The sequence below is a fragment of the Homalodisca vitripennis genome, chromosome X (assembly GCF_021130785.1).
Source record: "Homalodisca vitripennis isolate AUS2020 chromosome X, UT_GWSS_2.1, whole genome shotgun sequence".
Classification (NCBI taxonomy): Eukaryota; Metazoa; Arthropoda; class Insecta; order Hemiptera; family Cicadellidae; genus Homalodisca; species Homalodisca vitripennis.
In genome coordinates, this window is record NC_060215.1 from 156,038,315 (window position 1) to 156,066,156 (window position 27,842).

The window sequence follows — 27,842 nt, forward strand, 5'->3', positions numbered from 1 at the left end:
GTCCCTCTGGTCAGTCGTAGGTGGTCAGTAGACGATTGAAGACGCATTGTGACCTGTATTCCGTAGTTTACTTTTAATGATTAGTGTTTTGTATAGTTTTGTATTAAGTGCATGTCTTTAGTGTTAGTGAAGTTGACAACAACATGTAGGTTGTGATTCCTGACTTAGGCGTGCCACAACGCTTTAGTAAGATTTGTTTATTTTAACTTAGTTTGTAATTATGTATTAGGTTAGTTCTTTACCTGAAGAAGAGATCAGATTGCAGATCTCGAAACGTAGTAGTGTTACTGTTTTCTTGTTTCACTGAACGATGGTAATAGAGTTTGATTTTCAAAACTGGCTGGGATGGTACTCGATGAGAGAGCAAGCTCTCGATCTTCAACTGAGTACACTGTAACACAGTGACAGCTGAAATCTGCTGTCTATCAATCTATGTCTGAAGAGGCGAAGCAGTGCTTTACTACCACAAGGTAGGGGATTAATGTTTTTGAAACAGGAACATAAACTGTTCAGAAAGCCAGAGAGGGTGTGAAGTTCTCAATCTGGATGTGAAATTCCTCTAATGAGCAAGAATTGCTTGACTGTGACCAGGCAAGTTCACCCTCCCTGGGTTGTATAGCCTACTTGTGCTAGAGCTAGGATGGCACCGGAGTCCAAATGTACTATTTCTCCGTTGGTAGAGCGTTCACACAAAACTAATAACACGATATTTTGTCACTTTTAATTTTTACATTTAAGTATAGATTTCATTGTTATTTAGGTCCTTAGAACTTAAATTCATGTAATTCCGCCATTCACCAACATTTCTCATAATAAAAAAGAAATCCCATTAAACCAACTATAATACTTGTTTTGATGCATAACATTCTATTTATTGTTACAACAATAATAATTCTTTATTGCATTAGGACTATATACATTGTACTGCAAGCACCATTGTAATATATATGTATGTAAATAAAATATTAGATATATGTTTTACAAGAAAACAATTCCTGTCACATTCAGACATACATAATGATAACATGCACTCCTTCATTCAATTATTATTATTGGATCCAGATTGTGTACGGAATTTAAAATGAGATTTTAATTTTCCCAGCGTGACAGGAACTCAACAGAATAAAACACACCTGACACCAAAAAGCATTAACTTTAAACAAAGAAATGAGCAGAGCAAGCCAATGTTGACTAAAAAGATAGGGCACTTTACTTCACTTATTTTTAATTTATTACAATTACATACAGATTTAATATCTTATTGGTTTAAAATAAAAAAAACACTTATAAATAAAATGTTCAAATTCAGTCAACAGCGAATTATTCAATCTCCATATATAAAGATCGAAAACCAGTTCTGAATTCATGAACATAGCTTTGCCTACCTACCTTGTGAGGTGCGCAAGAAGGTATTTAAGGGTGTTGAAGTGTGCGGGAGGTAGTAAAGTGAGGGCATCCTTCACTCCTGCTACCTGCTGTAGGAGACTCGATTTTTCTGTAAACAGGTTCTGACTTCATGAACATAGCTTTGCCTACCTACCTTGTGAGGTGCGCAAGAAGGTATTTAAGGGTGTTGAAGTGTGCGGGAGGTAGTAAAGTGAGGGCATCCTTCACTCCTGCTACCTGCTGTAGGAGACTCGATTTTTCTGTAAACAGGTTCTGACTTCATGAACATAGCTTTGCCTACCTACCTTGTGAGGTGCGCAAGAAGGTATTTAAGGGTGTTGAAGTGTGCGGGAGGTAGTAAAGTAAGGGCATCCTTCACTCCTGCTACCTGCTGTAGGAGACTCGATTTTTCTGTAAACAGGTTCTGACTTCATGAACATAGCTTTGCCTACCTACCTTGTGAGGTGCGCAAGAAGGTATTTAAGGGTGTTGAAGTGTGCGGGAGGTAGTAAAGTGAGGGCATCCTTCACTCCTGCTACCTGCTGTAGGAGACTCGATTTTTCTGTAAACAGGTTCTGACTTCATGAACATAGCTTTGCCTACCTACCTTGTGAGGTGCGCAAGAAGGTATTTAAGGGTGTTGAAGTGTGCGGGAGGTAGTAAAGTGAGGGCATCCTTCACTCCTGCTACCTGCTGTAGGAGACTCGATTTTTCTGTAAACAGGTTCTGACTTCATGAACATAGCTTTGCCTACCTACCTTGTGAGGTGCGCAAGAAGGTATTTAAGGGTGTTGAAGTGTGCGGGAGGTAGTAAAGTGAGGGCATCCTTCACTCCTGCTACCTGCTGTAGGAGACTCGATTTTTCTGTAAACAGGTTCTGACTTCATGAACATAGCTTTGCCTACCTACCTTGTGAGGTGCGCAAGAAGGTATTTAAGGGTGTTGAAGTGTGCGGGAGGTAGTAAAGTGAGGGCATCCTTCACTCCTGCTACCTGCTGTAGGAGACTCGATTTTTCTGTAAACAGGTTGTTGGCTTATGTTTTGTTAAGAACCTTCACTGTCCAACTAATGATAATGACTTAGTGGTACAAACTGAAATACTGTGCTATATAAAAATCTGTATGAAACTCAGTCATAAAAGCAATTAAAATCTGCAATGTATTTAATTATGATTTCACAAGCATACAGCCATGTCAGTTTACTTTGACTTGAAATTTTAATCACAATAACTATATCAATGTAGTTCAACTTGAATATTGGCTCAAAACTATGGAAAATCAACAAGAGTACTTGTGTGTAGCAGGTGTATCACAGCTGTAGTGTATTACACACAAAAGTAGTAGTAGTTGTATTGTGCAATATAACTGTACAGATAGGCAATGAGATTTTGCTAATTTTTCAATCCTGATATAAAAATTTTTACAAGTTAGTAGTAAAATTACTTTGTATTACAATATACTTATACATTATTTATATCTAAGGAATACAAGGCTATAATCTAGTACATATAGCCAAGTACATTACTCTATGATACAACTTAACCCTTTGGGGCCGGCTAGGGCAGCACCTAGAAATGGGGGTCAAGTGGTGCACAGGAATGCGTCTGCCCCATTAGTAGTGAACTAACCTTTTTACATGAAATTTTAACCAATTGATTAATATAAAGAGTTATACTTTCCAAACAATATTCAATAACCAAAAAAATTTATCCATTTGTATTTAACAAGGCTTTCATGTATTTTTAAAATCAAACCTTCGAGGTTAAAATTTTATATTCGATTTATTTTGAAATAAAAGAATTGTCTCCTTATTTTTCAATTTATGAAGTAAAGTCAACAAGACTTAATATTTGAAAAATATTTAACTCTGAGTTCATTTTACAACAGAACATAGTGATTTTGCCTAGAAAAACAAAAATGCCAAATTGAACTGAGGTTATCAAAATACTTAACTGGTCAATAAGTATGTTTGACTGAGTCAAAACATTGGTAATTTAGTTGTGTACAAGAAAATCTCCACTTCAAACCAATCAGCTAAGTAATAGGTGAGCTAAATGTATTTGACTGGAACAAGGCATGGAGCACAAGATTTGGGCAAAATCCCGTCGGCTTTGCTAATCAGTCAGGTTTGTACAGCACTGCTACTGATGTGAGACTCAGCTTGCTAACCAGTCAGGTTTGTACAGCACTGCTACTGATGTGAGACTCAGCTTGCTAACCAGTCAGGTTTGTACAGCACTGCTACTGATGTGAGACTCAGCTTGCTAACCAGTCAGGTTTGTACAGCACTGCTACTGATGTGAGACTCAGCTTGCTAACCAGTCAGGTTTGTACAGCACTGCTACTGATGTGAGACTCAGCTTGCTAACCAGTCAGGTTTGTACAGCACTGCTACTGATGTGAGACTCAGCTTGCTAATCAGTCAGGTTTGTACAGCACTGCTACTGATGTGAGACTCGAGTCACAAACGACTGACACTGTCAATTGTAAATATGGATAATACAGTAAGTTGTAAGTGTTGACTTACGAGTGGCCCTGATCATGGCGGGGTGTGCCTCGTACGTGATGAGAGGCAGGGGCAGTAATCGGAGGTAAAGTTTGAGTATTCCCGCGATCACATTGATGTTGTCATATACTTCAGCACTGATGTCTGCATTCTCACCATCTGCAAGGGAGGGCAAGGATTCAATCACTTAAAATTTATTGTTAACTTAAAAGTTTAGAAAACTAATTTCAAACCATACCATAATAAAATATGTAGGCAATAGACAAACATTTATTGTACAATATGTTTTCTGATATCACAATGTAATAAAAACTGGTACAAAGTCAATGATTGAAACTACATAACTAAACTTATTCTAAAACATTACTGTTGATACATATTTATTGATATAAAAAAAGTTATAAAACATAAAAAAACATTGATTAAATCCAAAGCTTAAACCCATTTTACAATTTTTTTAAAGATATATTTTTATTATTTGTTTTTATTATAAACTGTCTTCAAAGAATCAATTTACACTATGATATGTTTTTTGACAAAGTGCTTCCTTTAATGTAAATGTAGGTAAGGGAAGTTTTTTATATTACTGTGGAATATTATTATATAATTTCAAACCTAGATAAAGAGAACTAGTTTCAATTTTGTTTAGTTTATGTGCCGGATATTGAAACAAATTACAATTTTTGTGTGATATCTATGATTAAATTTGTATTTTTCAAATTGATCATGATTTTTATGTACTAATTTAAGAATTTCAAAAATATATATACATGGTAAAGTAAGGATGTTAAATTTTTTAAATAACGGTTTACATGTTGTCCTTGAGTTGCAATGACCTATTGTTCTAATTATTGATTTTGACTAATAAAGAGTTTTTGCACATCTGAGCAATTACCCCACAAAGTAATTCCACAACTCAACATCGAGTATATTACATGGGCATAATACACAGCAATAACAACTTCCAAAAATACCTATACATATACATATATTCTTATACATCTACACAAAGTATGGCATACACAAAAATTAGCTATCATCTCTTTACTGACGAGCACATAAAATCAGCAGACTCACGATGCGTGAACGGGCATAGAATTCAAGAACAATATCACTGCAAACATGTGCCAGTGTACTACACTGACATAAACTTCAAATATTATTGACAAAAACCCATTATTTCCTCGCATTGGTATTAACTTACAGATTTTTACAAACGTTTCATTAAAACATTTATTATGTAATTTTTTACACCAAAAGTTGTACTTGCTAAAACTACCAACTTCTCATATAGTGGACATTTACTACAATTGGTTTTGTTTGGTTGTTGTTGGAAAGGGTCACAATTTAAAATTACCGAAAACAAAAATATAGCAAACCAATTTCAATTATAAAAGTCCATAAAGTAAATACGACCAATTTGAACAAAATAAGTAGACCATTAAGTGGTTAACGAAGGTTACAGGAGTGATTTATTGGAACTATTATAGACTAAACAATAAGTCACGTTCTATCTCATCAGGCAACGCAGTAAAAGTAATGTGACAGTTTGTTTGATGTGAATGTCTTATTAATTATATAGCTCAGACTTGAATTGTTATTACTCCTATTAATAACACAATCCATACATTGACACACAATTCTGTGATAGGTTTATTACAGGGTTTAGCTGAGATGAAAATTCTGTTAGCAAAAATGCTACAAGCTCTTCAGACTCTTTAAAAAAACTAAGTAGGCCCTACCAACATCATTAAATCTGTAGCATTCTTTTTTTTGTAAACACAAAGTTTAAAACCTCATTGAAATGGATTCCTTTCTATTAGTACCTTTAATAGACATCATAATAAATTGCTTATAATATTGGTTATACTTAACTTTTTACAACTGCCTATCATTTACAATAAAATCAGACTATAACAAAACCTCAAAAAATCTTCAGTACCAGTTATAGACGTCATAGCAATAAGTATGGCCGTTCGCTGGATACTACTCTCGCATCAAAAGTTTTAGATAACGGAACGTTAACCACAAATTAACTAATTCAGCAAAAATTATGGGAGTTAAATTAAAATTTAGCTTGTTATTTCTATGTATAAAAAGCAAACTGTTTACAAATATTAAATTTAAGTTTCTATGTCTATAAGAACGTAAAATGATATTGTTTTTTGGCACTTTTCAACCAAACTGTAATTTTGAACATTCATAACCAGTAAAAATTTGTAATCCTATTAAGACCAAAGTTTTATACAAGTGTACTAATTTAGAATATTTGTATAATATCCGGTCAGAAGGACCCAAAGATATGTTAGATCCGGCTTGGCGGACCGCAATTATTCGAAGGACCAATAAAATGTCTAATATTTAAAAACTCATACTTCGATAGCTGAGCAGGTGGAGCCCATACATTGATTTTCTAAAGAATAACTCTTAGTCGTTTGGGAAAAATAAAAATACGAATGAGATCACAAAACATAATATTAGGAAAAAAGGGCACACAATTAGAGCAAAATACAAGTGTTAAAATGATTTTCTTCTTCTGTTAAATTGTCCAAAAATGTCCGAATTAGTTGAGGATTTTAAATCTTGGTTGAAAAGAAGATTGTCTTTAGTTGCGAAGGACCATAATAAGAATGATGAAACACTGTTACCTTGCACCGTCCATTGTCTGATACCTCGACACACATGAAGTTGGGTTGATTGTAGTTCGACCTGGGTTGATTCCAAGGAACGTTGCGCTGGTGGAGTCCTTGCTGAGGGATGAAGATTCCACCATGAAGATTCCACCTTCACTTGACACTGTTTTCGATTCACTCACGAACGTTGCGACAAAGTTACTTTTGGCTCGTTAACCAAATAATGTCCGGCTCGAAGGGACTGTTAACTGCCATAGAAACGGCTTGCGGTTCACAAGAGACAAGACAAAGGGACACGGGCCCGAACTTGGTTAGAGCTGGTGTTGACGTACAACCTAGCGAAACGGAGTCTTTGGAAGAACTGGAGAGATGCCTTGGGGAGCTTTTCTTGTCCGCGTCCTGGACGCCTGATTGGTCGACAGAAGTCACCTCATACCACGTGACGATCGGACCACTATAGATTTGGAATGCAGGTGGGTGTGTGTGTGTGTACAAAGATAAGTGGAAATAGATGGCTTATAATAAAAATGGTATCGGACAATGGTGGGCAAAGAGCAGTTCTAAATAACATACAATTCTAATTATTAGTAAAAACTATATTAATGCATAAAATTTCATTAATTGATATGACTAAATATGAAAACCTAACATTTCCCGCCTCCTTGAAACATTATAAGGTTTCAAGAGAAAAAGAAAAAAAATAAAATCTTGGCTATGGAATAAGATACATATGGTAATAACACACTTAGTCTAAAGTTGATAAAACCAAATATATAAAACATAGTTAACACAAAGTTACAAACAAAACTCTTGAAAACAAAACTGTTTATTTACATTTGTCATTCCATAGGAAGTGGAAAGACCTTGACAACTGGTCTAGTGAGAACACCATTAATTGTTTTTAAGGTGATCACTCTTACTATTCCATCTGCACCAGGATGCGTTTTAATGACACGTCCCATTGGCCAGGTTAAAGGTGGTGACGGAGCTTGGATGAGCACTAGGTCGCCCACTTGTATGTTAGGCTGTGGTGATGTCCACTTGGAGCGCTGCTGCAGCGAATGAAGATATTCTAGATGCCATCGCTTCCAAATCCTCTGATGGAAGGCTTGTACCAAGTGCCAATGGCGTAGTCTGTTGGTCGGAGTGTTGTGGTGGTCAGCTTCCGGTAGAGCGGCAAGCGGAGTCCCAATCAAAAAATGACCTGGAGTCAAGGCTGATAGGTCTGATGGATCAGCGCTGAGTGGAGTTAACGGCCTTGAGTTAAGCATGGCTTCAACCTGAACCGTTAACGTCATGAATTCAGGAAGAGTTAAAGATTGTTTCTCCCATTACTCTTCGGAGATGGTGTTTAGCACTTTTTACGGCACTTTCCCAGAGTCCGCCTTGATGAGGGGCAGCTGGAGGATTAAAACGAAAGTCTATGCCCTTTAAACTCGCAAAATGTGAAATTTTGTCCATAGCCGTTGAGGCTTTCACGGTTTCACTTAATATTTTTTTCAAAGATGATTCTGCACCAATGAAGTTAGTTCCGCAGTCTGAATAGATTGTTGAGCACAAACCGCGTCGTGATACAAAACGGGTTAATGCTGCTAAAAAACCTTCGGTGGTTAAATCTGTCACTAACTCAATGTGCACAGCCTTGGTTACCATGCATATAAAAATACACAAATAGACTTTTATTTGTCTAAGAGCTTTAAGATGATGCACTCGCGCACAAAAGGGTCCGGCGTAGTCTACTCCTGTAGACTGAAATGGCCTTGAGGGTGTAACCCGAGAGGCAGGTAGGTCACCCATCAGTGGTGTTCTATTTCTAGGCTTGTGACGAAAGCACGTAGTACATTTGAAAATACGTGAACGTATGGCACTGCGAGCAGAGATGATCCATATCTCTTGTGAGAGAAGAGCCTGAGTCAGCTGTGGTCCGGAATGCAGGTGTATCCGGTGGTAGTAATCGATAATCAAGTTTACTACTGGGTGTTGTTTTGGTAGTAGGACGGGGGTGTCGTGACTCATAGTTTAGATGGCTATTTTTTAGCCGGCCGCCTACGCGAATAACATCCGCCTCATCGATGAAAGGCTGCAATTTCCGGATTGCGTTGTTACACTGCTCATTCCTTTTTAACAACAAATATTCTGAAGAAAAAGCTGTTTGCTGTACAAGCTTAAAGATTTTTTGTTTAGCTGTTTTCAATTCAATAACAGACAATAGTTTTGATTTGTCAGTTGAAGATCCATTTTTACAATTGTTGATGAATCTTAAAATATAGGCCATAATTCTGATCAATTTATTCCAAGAGGAAAATTTGGTGAATATTTCCCAATGTTCAACAATAGAGCTTTGTAATACGCTCAGAGGAGTCTCTTTAGTTTCTCTCTCGATTTCCCTTTTATCTTCAAAGAAGGTGAAATGAGGCCAAGTTTGTCGGTCCAGTTTTAGCCACTGGGGACCTTCGAACCATAGTGTATCGTTTTTCAATTGTGATGCTAATAGGCCACGTGATCCGACGTCACTCGGATTGTCGCTTGATGTGACATAATTCCAAAACCGTGACGGAAATGTGTTCTGAATTTCTGCCACTCTATTTGCTACATATGTTTTCAACTGATACGGTGGTGTTTTTATCCAGTGTAGAGCTACGGTTGAGTCACTCCATAACATGACATGATTGAAAGTAATATTGCTGAATTGTTGGATGCAATAAGTAGCTAATTTTGACAGCAGATGTGCTGCGCAGAGTTCAAGGCGTGGTATTGTGATCTTCTTTAATGGAGATGCTCTAGTTTTCGACATGACTTGTCTTATCACTGGGGCCTCATTCATTTGGTTACACTTGATAAAAATGACGGCTGCGACGCCTTTTTCAGACGCGTCACAAAACCCATGAAGTTCTACGCTGCTGGCGGCGTGGAGGGGAAATACGCGATCGATTTTGATGTCACCCAGATGATCCTGTGTGTCGTTCACAAACAATAGCCATTTTTCAGCTAGTTCAGGTGGCAATTGTTCGTCCCATTGGAGCCCCCGTGTCCAAAGGAGCTGCATAAAACTTTTCGCTACCATTATCAGTGGTGATAAGAAGCCGCACGGGTCATACAATCTGGCTATTAAACTTAACACATGTCTCTTAGTTAAGCTACCTCTCTGATGTTTGAAATTGTAGCGAAAGCAATCTTCAACTGGATCCCAATGGAGTCCTAAAATAGAGAACTGCGTAGATTGTGAGTCCTGCAGAAAGCGAGGCGTCTCACGATGAGTAGCTGGTAGTCTGTCCAGAAGTCGGGGTTCGTTCGAAGCCCATTTTCTCAACTCGAATCCTCCCTTCGCCAGTAGCTGGATGAGTTGGTCTTGCAGTTGGATAGCTGATTCTAGTGAAGCACTTCCTGTCACAATGTCATCTATGTAGGTGTGATGCTTCAATGCGTAGGCTGCGTCCAGGAAGGCGTGTCCTTCGTCCTCTGCTAGCCGCGAGAGTGTCTTGATTGCTAAATATGGAGAACTGTTCATCCCATATGTCACTGTTGTTAGCTTAAAAGTAGATATCTCCTGTTCCGGAGTATCTCGCCACAAGATTAACTGAAAGTTTTGATCTTCAGGATGCACTAAGATCTGTCGATACATTTGTTTTATATCACATGAAAACACTATAGCGTGAGAGCGGAAGTTTATTAAAATAAATACTGGAAATGTCTGGTTGTAGTTTCCTTCCAGTTAGTAGCACGTCGTTCAAGGACAAACCTGAAATGGTCTTGTTGCTTGCGTCAAAAACAGTCCTTAGCTTGGTAGTAGAGCTGCTTTCCTTTATTACTCCGTGGTGGGGTAAATAGTAGTGGGGTTCGTCAGCGTGATGTTTATCCAAAAGTGTCATATGACCTGTTGCTTTGTAGTCTTTCATAAAATTCCTGTACAGTTCAGCGAATTGTGGTTGGGTTTGAAACTTCCTTTCTAAGGATACAAAACGTCTTTCTGCGGCTGTCCGAGATGAGCCTAAACAGCTGGGTTCTGTTTTGAACGGTAATCTAACAACATACCGTCCGTCTTCATTTCGCGTATGAGTACTATCAAAAAGTTCATCACACTTTGTTTCTTCAATGCTTTTGTGATTGATGATAGGCGGTTCCTCTTGAACCCAAAATTTTTGTAATGCTGTGTGAAGCGAGTTGTCATGAGTAGACAAAAGTGCAATCGAATAGTTACTAACTGGCTCTGTCGGGGTGACACAAGGAGCTGTTCCCATAAGTATGAAGCCGAACTGAGTGCCGATCAGGTGTGGCAGTCCCGGTCCTAAACTATGATTTTCTTGTGTGAAGACAGTGGGTATTATGGTTCCACCCAACAATACATCAATGCCGCAAGGGGTGTCAAAAGTCGGATCCGCTAAGGTGTAATGCTTAACTAGATGCGACAACTCTGGACTTATTTTCGCCCTTGGGAGGTTCACAGATATTTTATCCAAGATGTGGAACTCCTGATCAGGAGCTATGAGCTGACCTGACAAAGTGTTGACTTGAAGAGATAACATGCCACGTGTGTTAGAGGCATGCTGTGATAAACCAGCAATTTGAATGTTTGAATGATAACGTATTGCTCCTAGCAATGAGGCTGCCTGACACGTTATCAGATTACAAGTACTTCCGGAATCCAGTAATCCGCGGAAAACATGGGACTGTCCATTTTCAGCAGTTAGTTTCACTAAGATGGTACCTAAGAGTACCGTTGACTGTTGTGGCGGATGCACAGGTGGCAGCGTCTTAGTCGTAGACAGCGTGACTGGAGTGGGACTCGTGACGTCAGCTGGAGGAGGTGTTTCCCGCTACTCTCGGCTGTGGTATCGATCGATGATGAGTCGTGTTGTGACGTCGCTCCACAGCTGATTGATGACGTGTCGAGTATTGATTGCTTGCTTCACTTCGCTCAGTCGCGCCTGACTGGAGATGTAGCAATGTGTGATGTCGTTTGCGACACCGTTTACAAGTATGCGATGATTGACATTGAGGCAAATTATGATCTCTCAAGCACGAGAAGCATTTTCGTTCTCGTTTTACAAGTTGAAACCTTTCAGCTGGTGAAAGCTTTAGAAATGTGGGACAAACATGGATTTTGTGATCAGAGTTACCACAAGCAAAACAACTGCTACTATTTATATTGTGAGCTGTTACTAAAGCGGTGGGTTTGTGTTTGTCTTCAAACCGCGTGACCTTTTGAGATCGCTGATTGAAAGCTTTAACTGGAGCTTTCTTTGCTGATGAGTGGAGGTCTGCATCTTCACTCATGTTACATTCTGTGTTCAGAAACAAGATTATGTCTTTGACTGTAGGCAAAGTGTGTGTTTCCTCTTCGTTCGAGGACCTAAAAGATTCTAGACGTTTGCGTAAATCTCCATCTAATTTACGAAGTAACAATGCTGAAAGCAAAGGGTTGGCTTGTGTGGTTACGTCACACTCAATGGCCTTCAAAGCCTCACTGTGTTCATGGAAAGTGTTCACGAAAGTTCTGAGTCCTCGTACTGACTGACTGCTAACATCGGGTAAATCTATCAAATGATTCAAATGTAGAGTAACCAAGCGTCTTGTTGAGTGATAACGCTGACGTAAGATATTGTACACAATTAGATAATTTGCTGTACTAATGTTGAAATTCTTGATTAAAGCGAGGGGTTCGCCAGAAAGAATCGAGAGCAAATATTGGAATTTGACTACACTTGTTAAGGCGGTGTTGCGATGCACAGTGCTATCATACAAGTTGATAAAGGATACCCACTTGGCGGGGTCGCCAGAGAAGTGGTGAAGCTCTAGGCGCGGCAGATTGATATGTGACAGCGTCGCTAGGGGGGTTTGCCGCTCACTGTGTACCGACGGTGTTGACGGCGCTTCCTCAGGAGACATAGCGGACTCTATCAAACCAGAAATCTGAACGAAAAGATCGTTAATTTCGTCTTGATCCGTAGAGAGTCTTTCCTCGGACAATTCTTCGGTCGTTGCAACCTCCACGATCCTAGCTAAATTAGCTTCGAAGTCATTCCGTTTTTTGGAAACTTCGCTCAGATAGCTGTTTAACGTACGTTGAACAACATGAGTTAAAGGGATTTCGCTCTTAACTATTTTTTCAACTTCTTTTAGAATTTTGGTAAATCTATTCTTAACTAGCAGCGTCAACCTTTCATAGGTACTGACTTTGATTGGAGCCATGATTGGTTAGTGAATATTTAACTTAAAACATGAAATTACTACAGCAAACTAAATAACCAACTAAATTATAATCAATGACAATTATGAGAAATTAATTAACCCTTGATAATGTAACAATATTTCAAATAAACAATACACAATAAAAATCATCAATCACCTATGATAATTGGTTACACAATATTTCCAGAGACGTTGTAGTTAAACACTAATACAAGATATTTCAATTTCATCTCATAATAAATTCTTACTTAATTATTATGACAATCACAAATGAGATACAATAGTTGGCAAAACAATAAATGTTGCAAGTGTAATGCAATGTAGTGTATAGACAATGGATGTAAGGTATAAGATGTGTCAATGTTTGTTTACAAACAATGCGTTTAAAATTGTAGTGTGGTATGTAAGAGTAGTGAGGGGATGAGTGTTCAAGATGGCCGCGCGTCGCTTGGGGACGCTAACTTTTGGCGCTACAAATACTAGTCTCTTACACAATGGAAACACAATGTCTTATTTTCCAACACCAAATAAAGTTTATTTCTCCATAGTCTGATGAAAATCCGGCTCGAAGGACCAAAAATTATGTATAATATCCGGTCAGAAGGACCCAAAGATATGTTAGATCCGGCTTGGCGGACCGCAATTATTCGAAGGACCAATAAAATGTCTAATATTTAAAAACTCATACTTCGATAGCTGAGCAGGTGGAGCCCATACATTGATTTTCTAAAGAATAACTCTTAGTCGTTTGGGAAAAATAAAAATACGAATGAGATCACAAAACATAATATTAGGAAAAAAGGGCACACAATTAGAGCAAAATACAAGTGTTAAAATGATTTTCTTCTTCTGTTAAATTGTCCAAAAATGTCCGAATTAGTTGAGGATTTTAAATCTTGGTTGAAAAGAAGATTGTCTTTAGTTCCGAAGGACCATAATAAGAATGATGAAACACTGTTACCTTGCCCCGTCCATTGTCTGATACCTCGACACACATGAAGTTGGGTTGATTGTAGTTCGACCTGGGTTGATTCCAAGGAACGTTGCGCTGGTGGAGTCCTTGCTGAGGGATGAAGATTCCACCATGAAGATTCCACCTTCACTTGACACTGTTTTCGGTTCACTCACGAACGTTGCGACAAAGTTACTTTTGGCTCGTTAACCAAATAATGTCCGGCTCGAAGGGACTGTTAACTGCCATAGAACGGCTTGCGGTTCACAAGAGACAAGACAAAGGGACACGGCCCGTACTTGGTTAGAGCTGGTGTTGACATACAACCTAGCGAAACGGAGTCTTTGGAAGAACTGGAGAGATGCCTTGGGGAGCTTTTCTTGTCCGCGTCCTGGACGCCTGATTGGTCGGCAGAAGTCACCTCATACCACGTGACGATCGGACCACTATAGATTTGGAATGCAGGTGGGTGTGTGTGTGTGTGTGTACAAAGATAAGTGGAAATAGATGGCTTATAATAAAAATGGTATCGGACAATGGTGGGCAAAGAGCAGTTCTAAATAACATACAATTCTAATTATTAGTAAAAACTATATTAATGCGTAAAATTTGATTAATTGATATGACTAAATATGAAAACCTAACAATATTTAATGTTAGAATGTTTGAATTTATGAATAAAAGATGTCAAATAACCATTTTAAGTTTTATTCTTAACCGGACTTGGTTAAAAATCTAGGCACTGGTCATGTTTTTGAACTCATAGTCATTATTTTCATTTTAATGGCCAATTATTTTCGTGAACACAATTTAAAATTAAAGTTTTTAAACACCACCTCAATGAAACAGATTTTGTTAATTTACCGCGGCTGGCGCCTGCTTGTTGGAACGCGCAAACCGCCAGACTATCGTATTGGCGGTATTGTGACGATCACGCTCGGTCCACTCGTGCCCTTAACTGCAAGAGGAACTTGTAATAGCTTCAATATTGTTTTAACAAATTTTACCTTTTTTCGTATGGGCTTTGGGCCTCCAATAGCAGATTTAACAATAAATAATTAATTTTCAAAATTGCAGCTTTGTAGTAAAGTGCCAAACGGTACCTTTTATTCATTCTTACAGACTTGGTTATTGTTTGTAAATAATTTGCTTTATATGTCTAGACGTAGAAATAAACAAGTTTATAATGTAACTTTCGTAATTTTAGCTCTATTAGTTAGTTTGTGGTTAACGTTCAAACTCGGGTATCTATGAGGGGTGATAAAAAATACGGTGTATGAATTTTTATACGGGCAATTGCTGAAACTACATCCATATGATGTAATATGCCTAGTAGCGTGATATGCTGAGACAGGCAGCGACAAGTTTCAACACGCTAGAGCTTGTTACTCAACTGTCAGAGCCACTAGAGTGAGGTTCTGCTTTATAGTGTCTATCATAGAATGTATCATGGATTTCGAACAATGCATTAACATTAAATTTTGTTTTAAGTTGCAAAATAATGCCAGAGAAGCTCAAATGTTAAAATCTTTGTATGTCAATAACATTGTAGCTCTGAAGACTACACAAGAGGTATGACCGAGTAAAAAGCGGAAATGAGTTGCTTGAAGACGAGCAGTGTTCGGGACATCGATTAATCTCAAAAACAGGTGACAATGTGCAAAAAGTACAAAACAATGTTTAGTTTAAACAAGCGAATAACTATTCGAGAGCTATTAGAAGACCTTGACATCTCGTACAGTTCCATTCAATGCATTTTAACTGATAATTTGCAAATGAGACGAGTGAGTCCAAAATTTGTTCTTAGCCTTTTGAGTTTTTTTCCGATAGTGAGGGCATAATGCGATCAGAGTTCGTTCCAAGGGGAACAACTGCGAACTCTAGATTTTATATGGGTGTACTGCAATGTTTGCGAAACAACATATGAAGAAAGAGACCAGAAAAGTGGGCGAATGGCTTTCTTCTTTATCACAACAATGTGCCGTGTCACACCTCACTTCTGATTTGTGAGTTTTTGGGCGAAAAAAGTGTTTCTGTCTGTCCACATCCGCTATACTCACCCAATTTAGCACCATGCAACTTTTGTTCTTGAGAGGGTCACGACCGCGATCAGTTAAAAGCCCTTCCGAAAGAAGCCTTCCAGATAGGTTTCCAGTCATGGATTAAACATTGGAATAAGTGCATTGCCAAGGACAGTACTTTGAAGGAGATTAAATCTAATTCAATGTAGATTTACTACTTTTTAGAAATAAAAATTTATTTACCGTACTTTTTGATCACACCTTGTGTACTACTGATCTGAGAGTAGGAAGGCGTTTTCCAACTAGACAGTTCATTGGTCGGTGGCGCATTTGCTTACATGAAAATAAATCTGATGACAAAATATATGATTTCATAGTATCATTGAAAAACATTATTTTTAATCCTGTAAACTTATTTTCAAAGTGCAATATACTTTAGTTGTTCTTTCTAACAATTTTGCTTTTCTTAACAGCATTGAATTTTCTCTGCTCATTTCGCAAATTGCGACAAATGCGATCAGAGCTTAAACCCTGATTTATTATTAGCAATGGAAAAGTGCCCCAGAATTATCTCAGATGGAAAACCAAACTTGTGACTTATCCAGCACTAGCTCAGCCCAATATCATTCAGATAAACTTACAGGAAATTTAATAATGTAAAAAATAACAATTTCATTAGTACACATGATTTGAGCTTAGTTAAAAAATATATTATAATAAAACGTTTAAAAGTAAATATATACAAAGAAGCTTCTTTCTTATTGGATTTAATTAATTAGTTTAAAAACAACACTAAAATATTAATTAAATTATATTTGCGTGATAAAGAAAAACCAACATAATTAAATAAAAATAAACCTGGTCTTTTCCAAAATTCACTGTAATTGTTTTTTATCTAATTAAATATTTTTTTTATTTTTCATATACACATTAGATATACTTTCCTAGTTTTTTAAAATTTGATCTCCATGTATTTTTAATGATGTGCTTTTATTTAGGTACAAAATTGTTTATATTATTACTGTAACCTCTTTGATTTAATTATGTGGGTCTGACGATGTTTTCATTGAAAACAAAAGGCCTAACACAAGTAAAATTTAATTATTATTGGAGTGTTTGTTTTTAAATTAATTACTAACTATGATGTTGACACACAAACAAATATGGCATCACTGTAGCATACCCCTGTCCAAGGCCATCCTGAGAGAATCCATCTCGTCCGCAAAGCCGGACACACGGTAGAGCCCCTCGGTGCGCAGCCCCCGAGCCTCTATCTCCCGAACGCACTTATCCACAACAAATGGCCGCACGGAATGGTGGGCCTTCACCAGCGTGGTCAGGTCGATGCCGAATACCCCTCGTAAATTCTTGAGGTCAGGACAGCAGTCAGCAGGTAACTTCTCGCTACACTTGCCATGAGCGCTGAACCCACAATCTGGCCACAAACAACATTGGATGAAGAATAAACAGCTACGAATGTACCAACAGCTACTTTTATGCCTGTTACATTTTTTGCTCGTTGTGTTTTATGGATGGATAAGCCTCACTTTGTAATTTGTCTCTATGCCAGAAGATTTGTTAGAAGTTGAAACTAGTGGCGTTTACCGCTGCTGTTGTACTGTTTACGAATCTATATTGAACATTTTTACATTGACTTTCAAAATTTTTATTATTAACCACTAGTATATGACTTATTATATATAGCAATTGTTTTAGAAAACTTTACGGAACAATTTAGAATTAATCTAATAGGGTTTTTACATATCTTTAGATAATTAAGATATATGTAATGTTTGTTCTTAGACTTACGCGGCCAGTGTCATAACTGACATTAGTCTTCCAGTTTACACTGTTTTGAAACATTGCTTCTACAATTAACTTCTTGAGATACTTCAATCTCACTGTGGAGAGCCTTCTTCAATCAACAGATGTTAAACCAAAACTGAATGAATTTCAGTATAACATCTGTTGACTGAGGATATATCTGTACAGTGAGGCCGAAATACTTCAAGGAGTTAATTGTGTAAGCAATGTTTCAACAGGATGTGAACTGCAAGACTTTGATATTGTTTTGTAAATGGTTGATAGTGTTTATTGAACACTAAAAAAGGAACTACTTTCTAATGTATAAGTAAAAAAGTAAAAGTAAAGAATGTCTTATTTTACCAGGCGAAGTTAGGGCTAAGAAGCCCTCTCTAACACTTAACCTGGAGACCAACGGCTTAAAGGTGACTTCCGAACCACCACCAATGGCCGGGCAGGCGGGCCGCTTGCAAGGACAGGATCGCTCAGCGGTCACCTGTCCAAGCAGCAGCCACGCTCGGCGTTGCTTGATCTGGTTATCTTGCGATAACCGCCGTACCCACTACACTGCGCCACTGGCACTGGTATAAGTGGAATATGCTAGTTATAATGTTAAAAGGTTGATTTTTAATTCTTGCTGTTTTATATTTAGTATCAATATTTTATATTTGAATACATTCACGTTGTAGTAACTCAAATATTGAAATGAAATTACCGCTCTGTATTGTTATTACGATATATTTAATCATATCCTGACATTGAGACCCCCTTCTGTAAACACCATGCATATGAATAAGAATAATCCAGAATTAAATCTGTACCGTCACATTTGACTCCTTGTGCAGTAAAGCCCCACAAGAAGTTCCCACAGAATTCGCACCAGTTGAGTCCCTTGAATGTGTGTGTCTTGAATGCATGCGATTTGTCATAGTCCACCTGCTCAATCTGCTGCTGCTGTGCTTTCTTCTTCAGTCGGTTCAGTGTGAGGTAAGCTGGGCTGTGCTCATACCTACAAACAAAACTGACATCTTACTCCTGACCACTATCAAAAATGAAAGAGAAAATGCACCATTGTTTGTGCACTTGTTTGTGTTCTCTTCGGATAAGAAGCTGAGAAATTGCACTTAGTCCTAAAAGGACTTCTGTGCTGTTTCCGGAGTGACAGGATATTCTGGATGGGTAAGGTTGGGGGGTAGGGGGCCCCATCCTGTTGAGATCAATGAAGAAGGATTTTGGGCATTAATTTTAGTCATGTCTCAATGGAAGAAGGTGAAGCCAGCTCTGTACCAGCCTCTCCAATTAAAGCAGGCAGGGGTGGCACGCTCTTATATCTAGGCTAACAACACCTATTAACACTTAGGGAGCCGCACCAACTTCAACAGTCATCTCCCGCAGCAGACTAGACCTATCGATCTACCCATGCACCCCAATAACTCGACATTTGTGGTTAGTGATGTGTCGCACCTGAACACCTATAGGTTTGCCCAAATTTAAGTGACCCATCGATTTTTGCTGTAGCCTGTGCTGTAACCAGAAGTGAACCCTCCTGGGGCAACTGTTTGTGCATTAGTTCACCCTAAGGATACAGACATCGCCAATATTCACTTGCTTGCCAGCTGACTCTATTACTATCTACCTGCCTGTTGAACTGAAGTCACTGACCAGTTTACATTGATACTAAGTATTTTAAAATAATAGGAGTGTGGCTGATAACATCCAATGACACTGGAGAAGAACTTATATCTCATTTTAGAGGCTCAGAATCAGAATCAGAATCAGAATCAGAATCATTTTATTGTCGTCCAACAATTACAAAATTGTATTGACAAAGACCAGGATGATTTAAATCATCCCTCTTACAGCCATCACCACAATGAATAAAGGGTTTCACCATTTTCCAAAAATAATGTAAGTAGTTTTAGTTGGAAAATACTTTTATGACCAAGAGCTAAAATAAGTGCAATAGCATGTTACAGTATAACTTCAAAGTGAATAAAAAGTTAGAACCCTCTCTATTTTGTTCTTAAGTTTATATAAGGAGATATCCTTTGGGTAGTCGTGCAATGATGAAAGGAAGTTTAATTCGGTGATTTAAGAATTTGTGAATGAAGAATTTTGGGGACAACTCAAAAATTTTAAATGTAAACTCTTCTCAAGTGACCCCCCCATTTTGAAGAGCACAAAAAAACTTAGACTTGTGAAAACCAGAGATCGCTATCTCTTTCTCATCCAAAATAATAGCAAGAGTTACCAGAAGAATATTTTTAATAACTCACCATGTTGCCAAGCCAAATCAAATGTTCAAACTAAAGTTCTACTATTTGGCAGTGGTAAAAGTGTAGGGTGAGCTCCTCTCTCAGGTTTTGAAAAGTCTAAAATGGTATTTGGTTGCAGGCCTCAAAAATCCTGTTTCGTAAATTTTTAAGGTTTATTACTGGTGTTTTGTAAATTATAGATTTAATGTTACCCAATAGAAAAAAGTAAATGGTTGTGAGGTCCGGACAACGTGCAGGCCATGCTACTAGACCATGCCTACCAATCCACTAACCACGTAGTTGATTTCCCTGATAACGTTGTACAGCACAGTGATAATGTGCTGGGGCACCATCCTGCTAGAAATGAACGATGTCTTTATCAAATTCATGTTAATTTTTTCTAATAACAGTAGTTATTGCGGGGAAAATTGATCTTGTAATATTTGCAAATACAGTTCTCGATTACGATTCCCATTAATAAAAAATGGTTCTAAAATGTGATTCCCAAAACATTGGCCCACATATTTACTTTTTCTGGGTATTAAGTGCAGGATTCATGGGAAAATGGGGAATTTCTATGTCCCAGTACCTGCAGTTGTGTTTACAGCTCTATTGACAAAAAAAACTGCATTCACCCTGAATACAACGTTTTGAACAATCAATGAGCAGAAATTAGTGCTTCCATTTACTCACAAAATTGTAGACGATGGTCTGGATAGCCTTCATTTAAACTCATGTACAAGCTAAATTTTAAAAGGGTGAAATTTATTTTTCTTCAGTAAGCATACCACAGACCCTTGGGAAACATCAGAAAGATTTGCTACTGATCTGGTGGACTGCTGAGGATCTTCAATAAATTGTGCAACAATTTCAAACTGTTGATCTTCGCCTAAAGTAGGCTGACCTGAGCATCTGAGATGGATCCCGATACTCGAAACTGTTTTACTGAATTCCTTAATTATTTCCTTGTCACAGATCTGTCAGGATATACAATAATAAATCTCCTTTCTGCCTTATGATAATTTTCATTTGAAAACCTAAAATAAATATAATTTCTACTTTATAGTCATGACCATGGCATATTATTACTCGTAGGCAGTAATAATTTGAGAATGTTATTTAAAAATAAGAATGATAAAGCGATTCAAATTCAACAATTAATAAACACTAAAACACACAAAACTTTCTAAAACAATTCACAAAACAGTAACCACACCATAATGTTACCACTAGATAATAACTGTCCATTAGATAATAACCACTCTATAAGTATGACCTGTTTTAACAAGATTTAAACAAATAAGGGACTTGTTTGTATTAAACCGTAGTTAAACTGGGGAAGCCCGGTCACTCCTAACAAATAAAGTTCTTATCTGTGTATTTTCTAATCTTTAATGGATCCTTCATCCATTGCATTCCATATCATTGTTATAATATGTCTCCTAATAAATATATGTAAATATTTTTTAAATTTTATTAGAGCCATCATTATTTTTAATATGTATGTTGTTATTTTTGGTTACATTGTCATATGGACCAACATGTTTACTTTCTAAATAAAAAAAATCAAGGAACTCTAAAACTGTGTACACTACTGTACTTGTTTTATATATATATATATATATATATATATATATATATATATATATATATATATATATATATATATATATATATATATATATATATATAATTTAATTACATCGCTATATACTTGAAAAATGAAAATGAAATTCTAAGCATACCAGTTTTACAAATAAATGCTCATACCACCGTACTCATTCTGTAAAAATAATGACTATTAAATAAAATAATCTCTTTTTTCTGGTTCACGGTTTACAATAACAAGTTTGAAACACCAAATTGATCTAAACTCAAAATTTATTTCCGTCGTTTTAACATGTCATGAAATTTCATATAATAAGCTATTGTATTACAGAAGGTTAAAAAAAATCAGAACCCATTCTTGGAACCCCTGACACCAAAAACAGGAGTTTAAGAATAGTTGGAATCTCCATATTTAAATGAACATTGGTGTAATAATCAATGAACTGCAGTTCACATATTGTTCCTGTTTAGTGTTATGTATTATTTTTTCAAGTTTCAGAACAAATACGGCATATGTAAAGCTTGGTGTGGGTTAAACGTTACCTGACCATGTCGGACATGAGGACTATGTAAGGGCCTGCTTCACACTCCATAAGCAGAGTAAGCAACCAGTTCTGCCAGAATCCCAAACCTCTTGTTCTTGACATAGTGCTGACCATCATAGTACAGTTTGTAATGTTTGTAAAGCTTGGTGTGGGTTAAACGTTACCTGACCATGTCGGACATGAGGACTATGTAAGGGCCTGCCTGCTTCACACTCCATAAGCAGAGTAAGCAACCCATCAGCAACCAGTTCTGCCAGAGTCCCAAACCTCTTGTCCTTGACATAGTGCTGACCATCATAGTACAGTTTGTAATGTTTGTAAAGCTTGGTGTGGGTTAAACGTTACCTGACCATGTCGGACATGAGGACTATGTAAGGGCCTGCCTGCTTCACACTCCATAAGCAGAGTAAGCAACCCATCAGCAACCAGCTCTGCCAGAGTCCCAAACCTCTTGTCCTTGACATAGTGCTGACCATCATAGTACAGTTTGTAATGTTTGTAAAGCTTGGTGTGGGTTAAACGTTACCTGACCATGTCGGACATGAGGACTATGTAAGGGCCTGCTTCACACTCCATAAGCAGAGTAAGCAACCCATCAGCAACCAGTTCTGCCAGAGTCCCAAACCTCTTGTTCTTGACATAGTGCTGACCATCATAGTACAGTTTGTAATGTTTGTAAAGCTTGGTGTGGGTTAAACGTTACCTGACCATGTCGGACATGAGGACTATGTAAGGGCCTGCTTCACACTCCATATGCAGAGTAAGCAACCCATCAGCAACCAGTTCTGCCAGAGTCCCAAACCTCTTGTCCTTGACATAGTGCTGACCATCATAGTACAGTTTGTAATGTTTCACCTTGCCTTTGAACCTGAAAACCATCAGATGTCATTGTACCACCAGAGGAACGTAATGTATTTTACAAGTACACAGAGCCGTTTGGTAATAAAGTTATTGTTGGGTGGCTAAGCACTGTCACAAGCAGTGCCAGTTAATAACATTGACATACTCTTATTATTAGCTGAAATAAAAATGGTCCATTTCTACTTATTGCATACTGGTATCAGTTTATTGGTAAGTGGTGTTCAAGCTGGTTGCAGCAAAATAGGTTGATGAGTCAATAAAAACCTATCCGACTTCCTTCTGACGTGTTGATTAATCAACCACTCCAATGAGCTGAACACCAAAATAGATTGAGCAAGCCTGACCATTTCCAGAAGACCTACGTCATGTGGCTGTAGAATCCAGTGGTTATTAAACCCTTGACAAGTATATATATATATATATATATAAAAATTGTTTAGTGTATGTGTGTGTAAAATGTGTGTGTGGCCTTGTTGTTTGGCTCCCCACACAACAAGGCCACACACACATAATACAACCCTCCGGACTTCTGAAAGCAACCTACGCAGAATATTGATGTTGCAAAAAAGAGTCATACGGATACTTGCCAACCTTAAACCCTTAGACAGTTGCAGGGAAGCTTTCAGATCGCTTGGGATTTTGACTGTCGTAAACCTCTACATTAAAGCAGTAATCCTGAGGGTGAACGAGACAGATCTACCAATAGGTACAAGTACCCACACCTACAACACCAGGCGAGGAAGCGACTTCATTCTGCCAGCACACCACACTACCCAGTACACTAGAAAACCATCTTACATCGGCCGGAAACTCCACAATGGTCTAACACAATTACTAAAGTCACTGAAGGGAAAGAAACTAAAAAAAAAACTACATAAATGGCTGATAGACAGGCCAGCTTACTCCTTGAAGGAATTCCTCGAACTTGAACTACATCAATAACTTTCAGAATTTTATAATATTTTTATTTAACACTTTTTACATAATAATATGAGTTGAGAGTACTCCTTGATATTGTTTTGTTAGATTTCAGATATTTTCCATTGTTATATGTTATAAAATGTATAACACATTTTGTTAACACACTGTGTTATACATTCTGTAACATGTAACAATTACAAATGTCCGATATCGTATTATCCTTTCAAACATTCCATTGTCAATAACAAACATTAAGCAATGAATTGTATTGTTTGTAACCAAATTGTATTCACTGCTTTCCAAGAGCTCTACTCAAAATTTGTTTTCCTGTTCTAGAAGCATTTCCTCAATTGGTTCATTCAGTTAAATGTTTCTAGTTAAAATCGTGCCAATATATATATATATATAAGTTTATTTGTTTTAAACTACGGAAATCCTTAACCTGTAATGAAACTCCAACTCCAGAAGATAGTGTCACACTGTAAGGTAAAACTTGCCTGAGTGAAAGTGTGTAGATGTGACCACTGAGGCGCACCAAGTAATCTCCGTCTTGGCTCAGGATGGAGGCAGCTTCTCCATGAGACAGAGCTCCGTGAAAGACATTCCCGTACTCAGGAGGCGTGTGAGCTACCGACCAGCCACACACGACAGCTCTGGGCCGTGGAGCCTCCTGCTGTATCCTGTACACTGGCAACATACAATATATCCTTGTAAGGTCAGAGGATCACACAAGACGTAGTCAAAAACCTCTTGGAATCGTTATTGTAAAGAGAAATGTTTCTCCATGTGGTCAGTAGTGGATCAAATAGTGTAAATCATCTAGAATTCTTTTTTACTACAGGTAATTTGTAATATTGTTTCCTTTATTCATCATATTAGGTGGATTTTTATAACAGATTATATTTGACATAATGAAATAACGTCTTTAGAGCAGTGTGCCATCTCAACCCCTGTGTGGTTTGATAAATCACTACCTGAAACACTTTAGAAGAACAAAGCATACTGAGAAGTGCCATGTCCAGTGATTCGATTTATATAACAGATGAACATTACTCAAACATTTTTCAAAATTGTGATATGTGATAAGTCATGTAGCTTTTTTATGACCCTCTGACAAAATGTCAATAATTCTAATGAAAACAAACAGAACCAAACACTCCAGGAAGAACATGCGATTCAGCCCTGCATCAACTGGTATACAGGATTGAGAATATAGGCACTCCGGTGATTGTCAATGCGGTCTCGAGACGTGGTATTGATGGTTAAATATGTGACTGGATAAGAGCCTTGCTCACAGACAGGCTGGTTAACAAGCACTCTTATGGGAGCAAGCATCAGTGCAAGGACTACGAGGGGCTATCCCCAGGGTGGAATCTTTTCTCCTCTTCTGTGGAACCTAGTTGTGGACAACCTGTTGGTGTCTTTGAACAACAGTGGTGTCTTTGCACAGGGGTATGCAGATGACATTGTGATTCTTGTGAGCAACAAGTTCAACACAACAGCCACGGAACTGACCAATGTTGCTCTGAACAAGGTGTGAGGTGGTAGTCACAGCCATTGTGCTTGTGAGAATCTTAGTCTGCGATATAGGAGTAAGACGATTAGCATTTTCACAGATAGCCAGGCAGCATTAAAGGTGTTGGACTCTTGTGTGTTCAACTCCAACTGGTCTGGGATTGCTATCAAGTTGTTTCTTCCCTTGCCAGAACCAACAATGTGACTGTTAGGTTCCTGGTCATGAGGGTATCTCTGGGAATGAAAGAGCTGATACCCTGGCCAACTTAGGCTCAACGTCCAATATAATGGGACCTCAACCGTTCTGTGGCATTTCTAGGTGTAAATCCTATGGGGCTGTCTTGAAATGGGTTCATACTGAACATGAGAGAAGGTGGAGGCTGCATCCGAGTCCGAGAATAAGCAGAATGGATCTACAGTCACCTTCCCCTAGGGTGGCGTGTGACCATCTCTCACTAAGTAGATTGGTGTCTTCTTGGGGTTCTGATTACAGGGCAAGGTCATCTGGGGAAGCATATTCAAAGAGTCAGTATCCTTCGGGAGTATGCGCTCTGTAAAATGTGCGATGGAGGAAACTGCCGAACACCCGCTCTTTGATTGTCCTGCAATACCATGGGAGCTGTATACCATCTTTGGTCGTTTGGAGAAGGGTGGCAAATTTCCCCAGGAGGACCTGATCGGCTTTTTCTGTGGTTTGTAGAACTGCTGAAACCATAGACTGATGGGCCTCATTGTGTGCTTCCGGAATGCGCAAAAGGCCTTGAAGCCTGTATGGTCTGTCTCTCTGAGTAATTCAGCTGCTGCCAAGAAAATCTTTCTGTGGCAAAAGAAAGATTAAGAGCCATTGTAGAAGTTAGCCACGGAGATTCCTTAATGATTAATTCATTACCAAAGGAAATCTAACATTGCCTTATATTTTTATCTTATACACCAGAAGCGACAGGCCTCGTGGACTATTTTCAATGACTGTAAAATGATATCCCCTAAAGATTATTCTCGTTTCGATTGAGGTGTCACCCGTCATGGGAAACATGATAGTTTCAAATCACATCGCTGTTGTTAAGGAACTCAACATGAAGTTATTACACATGTCGTGAAGTTATTATTTCATGTAGTTATAATATAAGAAACAAAAACTAATTATAATTCAAACCAAAATCAAAAAGTAAGTTAATTTATGTAGGTATTAAACTTTTTTATCTACTGCTAATTATCATACAGAAATATGACTTTTCAAAGCCTTAACTCTTTGAACTCGATTTGAACTTATGTGATTGTCCACTCAACTTTGAGGACTATTATAGGTGGCCAAAGGTTTATGACCAATTCCTGTCCCTCAGCTCACCAGACCAACCATTGAATTGGGCATTTGCTATAGTGTATCTTAAGCGTCAGTGCCACTGTAGCTGCTGTAGTGTATCTAAGTGTCAGTGCCACTGTAGCTGCTGTAGTGTATCTAAGTGTCAGTGCCACTGTAGCTGCTGTAGTGTATCTAAGTGTCAGTGCCACTGTAGCTGCTATAGTGTATCTAAGTGTCAGTGCCACTGTAGCTGCTATAGTGTATCTAAGTGTCAGTGCCACTGTAGCTGCTGTAGTGTATCTTAAGTGTCAGTGCCACTGTAGCTGCTATAGTGTATCTAAGTGTCAGTGCCACTGTAGCTGCTGTAGTGTATCTAAGTGTCAGTGCCACTGTAGCTGCTGTAGTGTATCTAAGTGTCAGTGCCACTGTAGCTGCTGTAGTGTATCTAAGTGTCAGTGCCACTGTAGCTGCTGTAGTGTATCTAAGTGTCAGTGCCACTGTAGCTGCTGTAGTGTATCTAAGTGTCAGTGCCACTGTAGCTGCTGTAGTGTATCTAAGTGTCAGTGCCACTGTAGCTGCTGTAGTGTATCTAAGTGTCAGTGCCACTGTAGCTGCTGTAGTGTATCTAAGTGTCAGTGCCACTGTAGCTGCTGTAGTGTATCTAAGTGTCAGTGCCACTGTAGCTGCTGTAGTGTATCTAAGTGTCAGTGCCACTGTAGCTGCTGTAGTGTATCTAAGTGTCAGTGCCACTGTAGCTGCTGTAGTGTATCTAAGTGTCAGTGCCACTGTAGCTGCTGTAGTGTATCTAAGTGTCAGTGCCACTGTAGCTGCTGTAGTGTATCTAAGTGTCAGTGCCACTGTAGCTGCTGTAGTGTATCTTAAGTGTCAGTGCCACTGTAGCTGCTGTAGTGTATCTAAGTGTCAGTGCCACTGTAGCTGCTGTAGTGTATCTAAGTGTCAGTGCCACTGTAGCTGCTGTAGTGTATCTAAGTGTCAGTGCCACTGTAGCTGCTATAGTGAATTTTAAGTGTCAGTGTCACTGTAGTTGCTATAGTGAATCTTTAGTGTCAGTACCACTTTAGCTGCTACAGTGAATTTTAAGTGTCAGTGCCACTGTAGTGCTGTAGTCTATATTAAGTGTCAGTGCCACTGTAGCTGCTGTAGTGTATCTTAAGTGTCAGTGTTTGTGTTTGGTAGAGCCGAACCTCAAAATATGGAAACAAATTTATGTCTTGTTGAAATTAGAGACATACTTAAGACTGTAACTCTATAGGTCTGAAGAACACTTTGCCTGATTTATGTTATGATACAAGAAGGCCTTATTTTTATTTCTGTAGGCAGTTGTATC

At 38.2% G+C, this 27,842-nt stretch overlaps 1 protein-coding gene across 2 annotated transcripts in view; it reads right to left on the reverse strand.

Moving 5' to 3' along the window:
- LOC124370048 (beta-chimaerin) overlaps positions 1 to 27,842 on the reverse strand; it is a 45,635-nt gene that overhangs the window by 11,647 nt on the left and 6,146 nt on the right. The window contains exons 3-8 of one of the 2 annotated variants that reach the window (XR_006923142.1): positions 24,177 to 24,366; positions 22,601 to 22,765; positions 18,311 to 18,498; positions 16,870 to 17,121; positions 3,913 to 4,050; positions 1,390 to 2,401 (exon numbers count right to left, since the gene is read on the reverse strand). Coding sequence is in view for 1 of the 2 variants with exons in the window: in XM_046828367.1 (XP_046684323.1) it covers positions 2,296 to 2,401; positions 3,913 to 4,050; positions 16,870 to 17,121; positions 18,311 to 18,498; positions 22,601 to 22,765; positions 24,177 to 24,366 (1,039 nt within the window). In the remaining variant the exon portion in view is untranslated. The remainder of the gene's footprint in view (positions 1 to 1,389; positions 2,402 to 3,912; positions 4,051 to 16,869; positions 17,122 to 18,310; positions 18,499 to 22,600; positions 22,766 to 24,176; positions 24,367 to 27,842) is intronic. The other variant, XM_046828367.1, reaches the window with a different exon arrangement.